The sequence below is a fragment of the Patiria miniata genome, unplaced genomic scaffold, assembly GCF_015706575.1.
Source record: "Patiria miniata isolate m_02_andy unplaced genomic scaffold, ASM1570657v1 HiC_scaffold_22, whole genome shotgun sequence".
Classification (NCBI taxonomy): domain Eukaryota; kingdom Metazoa; phylum Echinodermata; class Asteroidea; order Valvatida; family Asterinidae; genus Patiria; species Patiria miniata.
This window is the reverse complement of record NW_024037061.1, coordinates 147,993-160,850: the sequence shown is the minus strand read 5'-3', so window position 1 is coordinate 160,850 and position 12,858 is coordinate 147,993. Positions and strand designations below refer to the sequence as shown.

The 12,858-nt window shown below is 39.0% G+C and overlaps 2 protein-coding genes across 2 annotated transcripts; both read left to right on the top strand.

Annotated features, from left to right (window-relative positions):
- Positions 1-1,982: 1,982 nt before the first annotated feature.
- On the top strand, positions 1,983-3,550 carry LOC119730586 (lactadherin-like). The gene is made up of 4 exons (XM_038203567.1): positions 1,983-2,039; positions 2,337-2,456; positions 2,835-3,028; positions 3,410-3,550. Exons 1-4 carry the CDS (start codon positions 2,012-2,014, stop codon positions 3,548-3,550), a joined length of 483 nt encoding a protein of 160 aa, XP_038059495.1. The 5' UTR covers positions 1,983-2,011.
- Positions 3,551-6,785: 3,235 nt separating this feature from the next.
- Positions 6,786-12,546, top strand: LOC119730265 (28S ribosomal protein S15, mitochondrial-like). The gene is made up of 7 exons (XM_038203074.1): positions 6,786-7,148; positions 8,013-8,069; positions 8,602-8,677; positions 9,347-9,395; positions 10,036-10,129; positions 11,088-11,146; positions 11,857-12,546. Exons 1-7 carry the CDS (start codon positions 6,911-6,913, stop codon positions 12,193-12,195), a joined length of 912 nt encoding a protein of 303 aa, XP_038059002.1. The 5' UTR covers positions 6,786-6,910; the 3' UTR covers positions 12,196-12,546.
- Positions 12,547-12,858: the final 312 nt, after the last annotated feature.

Sequence of the window (12,858 nt, the reverse complement as noted above, 5' to 3'; positions counted from 1 at the left end):
AGCCGGGTGTGTCAGCTTTCCGACGCGGGCAAGAATGATTTTCCCGGAGATTTTCAGCCGAGTGGGAATTTCACACACTTCGAAGCGGAGGATTTGAATGGATTGGGTGTTCAGACTACAGCCAAATATACGGTAGGTCAAAATCAAAGTTTTTTTCACTTGTTTAATTAAAAACAATTTTTTTTAAATTGTTTCGCTTTTCGGCGATTGTGTAGTGTAGGGCCCTGAACCATATAAGGGACACAAATATTTACTGATATTCATGGACTACAAACCAATAGGTACCTTTACCGTAGATAGATGACATGGTTTTATTGAGGGACATTTTTGGGTAAAGCGACCATAAAGACTACAGAACGCAACTCGGAAAAAATAGAGATGGCGATCCCAGCGACGCTCAGTCAACACGCAAAACCGCGTGTATTCGCATGACACCAACTGGAAAATACGTAAGAAAACTGATTTTTTTTTTTTACCACAAGAAAGTGTTTAAAATCACTAAAATGTCATTACAATTAAGAGAAGTCTGTTGTAAGTTTGTCATTAGAATTAAGAGATGTCTGTTATTAGTTGAAAAAGTCATTTTGGAATAATAATAAAACACCCTTGACTCTAATTGGTCGAAACCAAAGAGGGCCCTACGCTACAAAGTCGCCTACTTTTCATTCCAAAGTTTAAACTATTCCAAACTTCATGACATACTAATCGCTTTTCTATTCGTCTGAACAATTAAAACAAAAACCCACATTTTTGGAAGTCTCACAAAATGTAGGCCTACAGATAAATATTCAAATTCTATTTTTTCCCCCTGAAGTTGATTAAAATTCCAAAGTATAATTCTGGAGAATATGGAGTTTGATACCTTTTTCGTCAAAGGTTAAAAGCCATCCATAGGCCAAACATTAAATAGCTTCATTAATGATATGAATGGCCCGTTAAATCAACGAACAGGTCATACAAAATCGATCGGGCACATGTTTAATAAAAAATGACCGTCTAGCTACGCAAAAGTGAATGAAAATCGATTACAAAACCCTGTACGTTTTTGTAAAAATATACAAAACCTTGGATGACTTCGACTTTAATTCATATACTTTAATCAAGTTCAATTACCACAGGCCATACAGGTTCTGCATCTCTTCCGCTTGTAACCTGTGAGCCTACGCAACGCCCTGTTGGATAATCCTGGTACAATGGGCTGCATTAAACAGTATCGCTAATTACATCAATTGCTATATAAGACAGAAATATGGGAACAGACCAGACAATAAAACAACTTAACAAAATATCGATCGATGACGTTTAATCTAAGCCGACCGTCTGATTGCGCAAAATTCAATGAAAACCGACAGATTTATCTTCTGCGTCTGTGAGTACAGTATTGACAGAACTTGAATTAATCTGCAGTATGAGGAACAATGGTAACACATCATGGTGAATGTTTATGATGCCGAAACCTTAGTATTTGGAAGCACTTTACTGTTTTTATGTTAATGTTAAATCAAAATTGGCCGTCTGGCTCCCTAAAAGTGAATGAAAACAGATTACAAAAACATATTTTTGTGAAAATGTACAATACCTCGGACGACTTCGACTTTAATTCATATACCTTAATCAAGTTAAATTACCACATGCAATACATGTTACATTGAGCAGTATCGCCTAATTCATAAATTGCTAAAAGACAGCAATAATGAGAACGGACCGGACAGCAAATAAGCAACCCATATAAGATATTGATCGTTAACGTTTAATGGAGGCCGACCGTCTGATTGCGCAAAATTCAGTGAAAAGCGACACAATTACCTTCCGCGTCTGTGAGCACAGGATTGACGGAACTTTAATTACTCCCAAGCAGCTATGTATTAATATAGCTCTATTGTTACTCCGCAGTATAAGTAACCATGGTAACATCATGATGATTATTTACGTTGTCAAAACCACAAATATTTGGATGCGCTTGACTGTTTTGAATATTTTTATATCACAGACTAGTACACAGACAACAGAAATGGAGCTTACAACTCTGATCACTGGTGGTAAGTTTTCCAGGGGGAATAGAAAAAATCTGACTGTTTCGAATTCTTGAGAATGATTTTTGAACAAAATTGATGGAATTTGCGTCTAAATGTTTTTTTAAACATCATTGTTATACATTTTCAGTTTTTGAGTTCTTCTGAAGAAAATCGTGGGTTCGAGTCCCACCAGTCAACTCACGATAACGAAAAAATATATATATTTATGTATTAATAATGTCTACCATTAACACCTTTTCATGTTCTTATTTACACGGGGACAGATTTTCATTCAAGTTTTATTTCTCGGTTTGTGTTCAGATTGTAACACCGCTAACGATGGTCCTATGGGCATGGCAAGTGGTTTGATACCAGACAACAAGATAAGTGTCTCGTCCAATAATGGATTCCAGATTGGCTCGATCCGAATCAATCAAAACGGTAAAACATGCAATTTTTTGTAATTACATGTACCTGTTATTTTGTGTATATATTATTGTTTCACTGCAGAGTTCTTCCTCAGTTTTAGGTTTTGCCGAAAGCTTAACTTCAAGGAAAAGTGTTAATGAAAGGCTTACTGTACTGAGGCCTTGATCAGCGAACCTCCCCCGCCCAAAAAAAATGCCAACCCTAACAGTATTAGCTCTATTTCCATAGGATTTTGATATGATGTCCTATGTATTTTTCTGAAGGAGACGGATTGATTAATAATTATTCTTCAAAAAATACTTTTATCAGGCATTATCCATGTTGGACTGAAATAACTTTTTTTGGGGGCTGGTCATGACTCTGTCTTGATTCGTTTTCTTTTGCATAAAGGTTTGTGCTTCGGCAACATTGACGCCAATCAATGGGTCCAAGTTGATTTTGGCGGGAAGGTGTACGTGACGGGAGTACAGTGCGGACCAGCCTCTGCAAATGGCGTGTGGATTAACGAGTATAAAGTTCTGTATGGTGATGATGGCGTTACCTGGACTGCGGTGCAAAATGCAGCAGGGACAGCAGATGCAGTGGTAAGTTCTGCAGTGGTTGGTCCCATAGTGTCCTTGCTCTTTGCCCCCGACTGACTGACTGTCTGACTCCCCGTCTTTCTCCCCGACAGGCTGGCTGGCTGGCTGGCTCCCCGCCCGGCTCCCCGGCTGACTGGCTGCTGGCTGGCTGGCTACATCCTGTGAGCCGGGTAGTGTTATCGTTTAGGATTACCCAGTACGCCACCCTATGGGCTAAATCCGGCCAATTGTGTACACAGATGCGTGAAAAGACCAGCTTCACAGGCTTGCCCAATTGTCTACTAGACTAAGACCAGATCAGATTTTATTTTAGGAAAACACCGTCAAGCAGTGTCGAGGTTTTAGACAAGATAGAACAGTGTTGACTATTTCTTGACTTTTCAGTTCAATGGACCACCCGACCGTTACACTGTGGAGACCTCCATGTTCCCGACGGCTGTTTACGCGAGGTACATCCGCCTGCAGCCTACTGCCTGGGGTCGGTACATCTGCATGCGATTTGAATTACTTGGTTGCAGATACTAAAGTGCGCCCCCAGCGGCAGACATGAAGAGGGCCATTTTTCGACTTAAAAAGGGAATTAATGGTTGACCGGTTTTAAACAGTATTTTTTAGACCGGTTTGGAGTCTGGACGCTGATAGTGACACGAGCGAAGGCTGGGGCCATTATCAGCGTCCAAACTCCAAACCGATCTTAAACATACTGTTTAAACCGGTCAACCATATTTAGTCCCATTCATAAATACCTCTTTGGTCAAAAACGTAGACAAATTGATAAAATGTTCCAAAAGTTGTTGTTTTTCGAATTTCAAAACATACAACTTCTAAACAATACATTTTCGAAAGCACAAATTTATTGTCCTGATTCAGGGGCCACCTTCATTTCTGGCCGGTCTTAAACACCTCCGTGCAGCAGGTCTTTATCAACCGTTTAAGACCGGCCACGTGACGGGCTCTCGACCAATTGGAATGGGTAAACTGTCTTAGGTATTTATGAATGACCTTTAATTATTGTGTCCTGTCCCATGTAGATTTAAATCAGCTTTTAAAATGCTATTAGATTAAAGGTATATGTATAAGTGCCTTATGTGGATATCAGTGATCGCTTTACAGACGAAGTGATGAGGATGAGTAACGGTCAGATAGATCGCGTTAGGGTACCGCGTTACCTGTGATTTGTTACATGTTATTTTGAGAGAATTTAGTTTAAACTTTAACTTAATAGCTTTTTTGTAAAGGGTCGCAGTTAGTCTGCGATCCTCGTCGCCGTAGTGCCTCGTCACGGTGGGAGGCAGAATTCACTCTGTACTACTCTCAAAACAATGCTTTCGTACGTTTTAGATAATTTGATTTAGTGTACTTTGTGAAAAAAATACCTACACAAGAAGTTCAATTCAATGTTATGAGTTATCGCGTGATAGATGTTGAAGTAACAAGGTTAATTATATACATTTTTTTCCATATTCCGCACCATACAACGTCGTGAGCTGCACTTAGAATGTAAATGGTTGGTTTACTATGGTATTCAACTGAACCTGTACGTGTATCGAATAATTAAGTATGACAAATCAAAGGCGAATTCAAGGTGCTTAATTGCCCTTGACATCAAAGAAAAATAATGTGATCAACACCAAACTTTTAAACTGAAATTAAATTCTTTATGCCCATAAACTACAACACTCGGATGTAAAAGGCAGGCTGGTATAGAATTTGTTTTCATTAACGCCACAATGAGGTTCAGAAATTGGGCCCGATTCCTAAATAGGCCTTTTCGTTGAATGTTTTAAGGCCAGATCAAGTGATAAAATGTTTGAAGGTCGCTGGCCTTTCTACATTGAAGTCGAAACAACGTCGTGGAATTATGATGTAAAACCAGACGATATGAGAACTGTGAATGGGTATCAAGAATTAACATGGCCTTGACTGCGCTTTGTGTCTGACAAAATTGATTGCAAGTTGTTGATCTTGAATTTCCAGGGATAACGATATTGATAGGCATGAGAGTCATTGTATAGTTGTCTTTAGCTGATGGGTTTTCATTGATGAAATTAAAAATAAAATCGAGCATAGAAAATCTGTAATCGAACCTAGTATGTCACTCTTTGGAGTCTATTTCACGGCCTACATCACGATCTTTTTACCTTAAAGGTTTGCTCATTAACTTTCAGTTGATACCACAATTACACCTCTTCAGTAACAGATGGCTGTCATGACCACCATTATTTGCAAACCTAAGGCAAAAACACATCTTTTTCCAATTTTACTGAAATATGTGGTGAGTTAAGCTGTCAGAGAAGACTGCCCTGTCGCAGCTGTAGACAGTGCATTAAAGGGTGTAGGCCTTTGTTGGAGATGTTGTTGCTTAAAACGGTACCTTATGTTGTCCATAAATTATTAATCATTCCAAAGATTTTCTCTTCCATCACAAATTAGCAATATCAAAAATCGGTAAAACATAGCTTGTAATGGGCATCGCCTAAACCATGCCAAGTTGGGCAAACGCCCAGGCTAATTAGTTTTGAGGACACTTTTGCATTAGGTAGTTATTATTTTAATGAGTAAACAAAATCTCTTTGAAATGATTGCTTTAATCATGAAACTGATACTCCATTTTATGCTCAAGCACTTTCAACATGTCTCTCTCCTCACACTCAACACATAATCCACTGCGACGGCGCACTTTTTTGGACAGCTCAATTTGCCACTGAATCAGGTAAACTTGGAAAAAGTAGGTGTTTGGCTTTGTGATGATTAACAAAATCTTTGGAACGACCAATCATTAATGGACAGCGTTATTATGTACCATTTTATGCAACAACATTATCTGTCACACCCTTTTAGGGCACTGTCCACAGTGACAGCGCATTCTTCCGACAGCTTAACTCACCATTTATTCAGCACACTTGGAAAACGAGTTTTTTGGCCTTTGTTTTGCAATCAATGGTGCTCAGTCATCTGCGACTAAAAAGGTGTAATTATGGTATCAATTGAAAGCTATTGAACAACCCTTTAAGATAGAACCATTTCGACAGTCAACAATTTCATGTGTCGGTTGTATGAATGTGTGTGTAACGGAGCTGTTCCGGAGGGAAACGGGCATCCGTCGAGCGCAAATTTGTAGGCTTGTGGAGACATTTCCACAATAGGGAACAAAAGATTGTATAGGTCTCCACAGGGCAATTTCTATAGATGAATAGGTCTCCACAAGGTTTTCACGAAATAGATATATGGATTTTACTCAAAAACTAGGAATTTCCAAGGTGGGTTGACCCGTCTCCACAAGTGTGTTTTATTTTTGTTCACTTAAGGCCGACTTCGTTTGGGCAGATCGTACGTGATCCGCGTTGACAGAAGTCTTTACGGATGGTGATCCGAACAACTCATTTTGCTGTTTTGCATTTTAGGGGGAAGGGTGTGTAAAAAGAGCTTAATAATAGCCCATTAACGTTTTCCTTGAAAAAAATTACAAGATATCAAAATAATTGCGAAACTATGTTTGGGATACTTTTCAAAGACGCGGGAGAACGGTATATTAAGACAATAAATCAAATATGTAGCCCTGATAAAATAACATGTTTAACAAGAAATTAGCAACAAGGTCCCCCACATTTTTTTATAAGGAAATAGACCCACTCCAATCATATTCCTACGGCAATCATTGGTCCACTTCAAAAAAGGGAATACATTGTTCAAGAACGGACGGGCCGGATTTTTTTTTCTGTAGAGAAATGATTACTCTTGGACAGTGTATATCTCCAGAGGGCGCTATGTTTGGCGTTTTAAGATGGCGGCCTCCATGTGTGAATGCTGAACTTCAATGCTCATAATTTTTCAGTCGATATTTTAATAATATTGATTGAGTGGTTCCCAAATCCTTCTTGAATTATGTTCGGAAGAGTAACGGCACTGGGCTGTGCCAGTGAGATTTGTCGACAAATATGTCGAAAAGTGACAACAAGAATAGTGGTTGATATTGCTAGTCGCGCGACCATGATGAATGCAGTACAACTAGTACAAACCATGAAGACGTGCACAAACGTGACAAATCATTGCTGGCAAAATAACTCAGAAGCTTCGGGATTACTCCTACTACGTAACCACCCTCCTTTATGTCAAGTAAATGGTAGGTAAACATTTGACATGAACATTTGTATGCGCTTTTTTATTGTAGTGTTACTGTTTAGGGAAAAATGTTGCAACCTGGGTCCTGACGCCACTTCACATGCTACAGCGGTTGTGTACAAAGTCTATGGAAAGTCGAGACAATTTTCTAAGTATTTCCTAACAAAACTGGAAATGTTTTTCAGTCCCAGATTCATGTCTTATTATCATTTTTGCAATGACTGACCTTAAAATTGAGATGATATATGAAGAAAAAAGTGGCGTCAGGTTGCAACAGTTTTTCCAGTGTTGATATTGGAAAGAATGTCTAAAAAAAGTAGTAATCCAGACCACCGCTTCACTCTTCAGCGGTCATGGCGGTTGTGTTCAATGGACCATACTCTGGTTTGGCAAAAGCAAAATTGATAAAATAAATAGCATTTGAAAGCTGAATATCCCAGGTTTAACAATAACATTATATAAGCATCATGAAACATTTTTTAATATTCCAAGGACACAGAGCGTGTATCTACTTGCAGCAGTTTTTTTGGACGGGCTGTGCAATGTTCTTTGTTTTTGGAAGGAAGAAAAAACTGTTAATTCAAAAGGAAAAGAATTTGTTTCAAAAACTTGATCAACAACTGTCACTATGGCTACATGTACGTTTAACCAATTGAGTTACAACGTACATGTGTTTTGGTCTAAATAATTAAATAAATTGTAGCAGATGTAGTTTTTACCAGTAGTATGTTATAATGAGACGCTAAAGGCCTAATGTCAGTCACAAAATTCCTTTTTTGAGCCATTTGCAAATATTTACATGTACATGTACACTGTATTAAAAAAACTGATTAAGTATTCAATATTCTGTTGATTATCTCCATAGTGTCTAGGCAGTTTGCATCCAAAGCAACATCAAAGTTTGCCAGAAGAGTAAAAAAAGGTAATCCGTGTTTAATTTTCTCTCTGAATTGAAGTATTCTAACGTTAGTTCATGCATTACATGTACAAAACACGTAGGTAGGCTGTCATTTACTGTCTTACAAGGTGTATTGAGTTTTCTGTTTTGGATATATTGTGAATGTTGAGATTGAACATGAGTAAAAGCAAAAGTCATATTTGGAAGATATTGGTTACCAATTCCCCGGGGGGTGGGGGGGGGGGGAAGGTTGGGGGGGGGGGGTAGGTTCATACATTTACTTTTAGGCAAGAGGGTGTTTCTTTTGGCACGATTCAAATGTGCAACGACTAAAAGTGCAACTTATTGTCTGACAGCGTCGACAGCCTCCATTCACTGTGAACAGTGCCCCGCCCCATACACACCAAAATTAATAATGTTTTGTTGATTCTTTGTTAAGTTATTGGACTTGGATTAATTAAATATCAAAACACTTGTTAGTAACTGAAATTTAATATGTAAAATGAGTTAGATTTAAACTCATACAACAGAGTTTGTTTTTGTTTTGTTAATTCAGAAACCTTTGACAGGTATTTGGGTTTGGATCCGTCCCGATTGCAGCATGGCTTTGAGGAAGTCACAGAACTCCAGGAGTAAGTCTGTTTTTGTAAACGTTTAATATTTAATGATTCATTCACACATTTTTATTATTTTTTATTATTATTTTTTTTCTTTTTTGAGATAATGTGATTATAAAAGGTGACCTTTTTTGTTTCCCTTCAAAAGACCGGACAACATGAAAATCATTGAAAGAAATATCCATGGAAATATAACATCATGGGAATGTAATTGATTTGAAGCTCAAATTTCTGTTCCGTTTTCCATTAGATTCTGTGCATTTTCCTGATTCAAATAACAACAGCACTTAAAAATCTTACGCATAAGTACATGCAGTCTGTCACAAGCCAATATGGCCCATCAGGCCAGTGTTTATGTCCAGTTTCCTTGGCATGAAATGACTGCGAATATTTCTATTCCCCCTGGATGGGATGCCAGTCCATCACAGGTTACTCCCCAGCTAATGCCGGTACCCATTTATACTCTGGGTCGAGAGAGGCAAGTGGGGTGAAGTGGCTTGCCCAAGGACACAACACACGGCCAGCAGCTGGATTTGAACCCCTGACCCTCTGATCATGATTTGCAAATCCCAACCACTAGGCCTCACATGCCCCTAGGCAACATGTACAATGTATATGTGCAATGTGCTTAAAATTATACATATTTATATTTATTGATTTACTTTTGAAACTGTCTGTTTTCAGCGCTGATGAGAGTGTTAAAAGAATCTTCAGTCTGGAATTTGCCAAAGGGGTGAGTGGCATGCGTGATGGAAAATAGCGACAGTGTTTCCTATCTAAATGTGAAATAGTTTGACGTTTGAAATAAAAAAGGAAGCCTTTTGTGACAAACCACTTGAGACAAACATGTGAAAACTCAGAGGTTGATAACAATTGACTTGAAACGACCCCTAACTGCCTAAGATATAACACGCTGAATTAAATTCAGCTGTGCTTTAAAGTACTGATTATTAAATGGTTAAAAGTTTTGTTAACCTTAACTCCCTATATAGGCCTTTTTGCAAGGATGTAGCTGCAATCCTGCAAAATCCTCCCATTATTTCTTGAATATAGTCAGTGGAGGGGTGACCACTGCCTGAATCCTGCAAAATCCTGCGGCAGTGACTGTCAATTTGTTGAGGCTTGGCCAGTGACATCCTGGAGCAGTATGGAGGATTTCAAGCATAATCCAGGCCTGTATTTATATATGGCTGAGCAAAAACAACACAAGGTCCGGCCCTAGACCTTGAAAAAGTGCATCCTACGAAATCAGTAACGCACTTTCGCCATGTATGTAACCTCAATCCTCCTAATTCCTCCACTTTGGCAAAGCGGATTTTGAAGGAATTTGGTTAGGGCGGTTAGGGTTAATGGACATTTCTCCTGTTTTACAGAGTGAAATAAGGAAGGTTCTAGAAGCTGACACCTTGGGGCAAGTTGGAGTTGATCAAGCAGAAATTGGATTCACCAACTTCCTGGTAACAAACAGTAAGTATCGATGAAGGTCATTTACTGTTTGTAAATGTTTGTAAGGTCAACTTTGCGATGACACACGATGACCTTTCAGGATCAAGCTGCGCCTGAGCTACGACAGTCGGGATCATATAAGTTGGCAATTTTTCCATCCTGGGTTTAATTGTGATGATGTTAAGACAATCGACATCAGTTGGTGCAAAAAAAAATTCACCGTCGCAAGAGAAGAATTTCTACTTCTGCGTCGCGACGGAACATTCTTCTGACAGACAGGCACCGCCCTATTGAAGACATCACATGAGCATGTCTGTGTGGAATAATCGTTGTCGGGTCATGGGTGACATGAGATTCTCACTGATGGAATGTTGTCCCTCCTAGGCCGTAAAACTAACCTTGGAAAAAATGTTGCCGCCTGATGTCTTTTTTTACAATTGTGTATAAAGTCTGTGGAGAGTCAAAGAAAATTTTGTAAGTATTTCCTAACAAAATTTGAAATGTTTCTCAGTCCCAGATTCATGTCTTATCATAATTTTTGCAATGAATGACCTTCATTGAGATGATATATGAAGAAAAAAGTGGTGTCAGGTTGCAACATTTTTTCCCTCCTCTTTCTCAGGAATTGACAGGGAGTGGGGGATGTCTTCAGGTGAAGTAGTCTGTGCTCCCTTCCTGTGGCAGAATGGTACATGTAGAATATCTGTAATATGTTCTGTCGTTGACATCAACTCCAAAGGCCCATTTTTGTAGACCGTAATTTGCCCATTTTAGCAGATGGCTGTATAGGGTTTTCATGCCTCCATTTTGTTTAGATGAATATTTTATTTCCAAGCATTCTATGGGGGTGCTTTAAAGCTCTGCATGATTTGCAAACTACCCATGCCTTGCTTGCATCATTACCTGCAATGCAGTACATGTGATGCTTTTGTTTTGTTTTTAATTCTGACGTGTTTCTTTGATTTGTTTATTTTTACAGTTGCCAAGTTGACGGCTGCAATCAGAAACCTGGCCCCACACATGGAGAGATTCCCACGGGTAAGAAGAACTTGAGATTTGACAACAAATTCTACATTATAAAAAAAAGCCAATGAAAGTATATTACTAGTTTCTCATCAGCCATTTATCGAATTTGGTGTGTTTTTTTTATTTATTATTATTCATTATTTCTGATCAAGGAAAAATGTAACCCTTTACACACACTACCTGCCAAAATGGTCGTATCCAATTGGCACCCTCGTTTGTTCAACGTTGTCCATTCGCATTCCTGCAATAGTATGGTGCCGTCCTCATCGCGCAGCTCATGCTAGTAATTCAACGTCAAGATTCTAGGCTTGCGACCGTCGTTAAAAGCGTACACTTGGCAGCACACCGGAACAGAACCGGAACAAAACCTTTTCGCTTGGAAGTAATTTGGGTGGGATTGTCACCGTTTTTGCAAAGTTAGCCAAATGCTTGTCAGATTATCGGTGGGCTAGTCAAACTATTCCTTAGAAGCATGTTACATTGTAAGATTGCCTCAGGATACACGTTTTATTATGCACATTGTTGTGTATGGGACACTCTATGAACAGAAAACATGCGGGCTAGTGAAATTGCTCGCGGGCTAGTTAAGAGTCTGTTTCAGTAGGCCACCTGGCTAGTGAAAAAAAAAAAATTAAGATCGCACCCTGCTTTAATGCTACATTTGACTTCTTTTTGCAGCAACTTGCAAATGTGGGTTTGGTTATTTTAAATTTTTTTCACAGGATAAGAGCAACAAACGCCAATTGATGATGATGATCGACCGCCGCCGCAAATTCATCAAAATCCTCCTCAGGAGGAACTTTGACCTGGCCAACGAGCTCCTTGACAAACTCAACTTGGAATACACCCCACCGCCCCGATACAACCGACGGGTCACCAGACGAGCACTGGAGAAGAAGACCCTGGTGCAACAGGCCATCCAGGAGCGGAGGATTGCGATGTGGGAGTTCACAGGAAAGCTGAAGGAGGAACAGTTACGGGAGATTGCCAAACTGAAGAAAGAACTCGGGATGGAGCTGACAGAGGACGAGATGGGTAGACTAGGGCAGGATGGTATGTGAAGAGATTACACACGTCAGACTTGTGCTTGCTTGGAATGTTGATTGACTTGTTAGGATTCCCAGGATTTGATGGACAGTGGTGAATCTTATTTTCTTCCGAATGTGCGCAAACCCATAGCATATCTTCGCGTGAGCATCAGCTGTTTTCAGGAATGCATTTGAATATTTCTCCCAGTGGTCTCCCCCAACTCTCCCTGTCTTACCGTTGAGGGGGTACTTTATGCATGAAACTCATTGTAACCCATTGTTCCGTGTCAACTTCAATTTCAATTTCATTCAGTTGACATTTATTAAGCACTCTGCAATAAACCAATACAAAGTTGGATAATATAAGTATAATACAGTGATATTTCAATAAACAAATACAAATATGAAGGTAATTACCACCAGAAAATAAAAACAATGCTTTGAATCTAATCAAGTCCTAGGATAACCTTACTTTATGATTGTTTTGTGGAATGTCATGTCGGGAGATATATTGATATTGTGAAGTGATTTTATTCAAACTATTCCAATAAAAGAATTCAGTCATCAAATAAGACTAGTTGCTGTGATTATGTCTTTACTTGATCTTGAACTTTGTTAACAAAAAATCTTTTAAATGTATTAATTCAAATGCGTTATTGTTTGTATCCCCAGGCTTTTAAGCCTGACGGGGATATT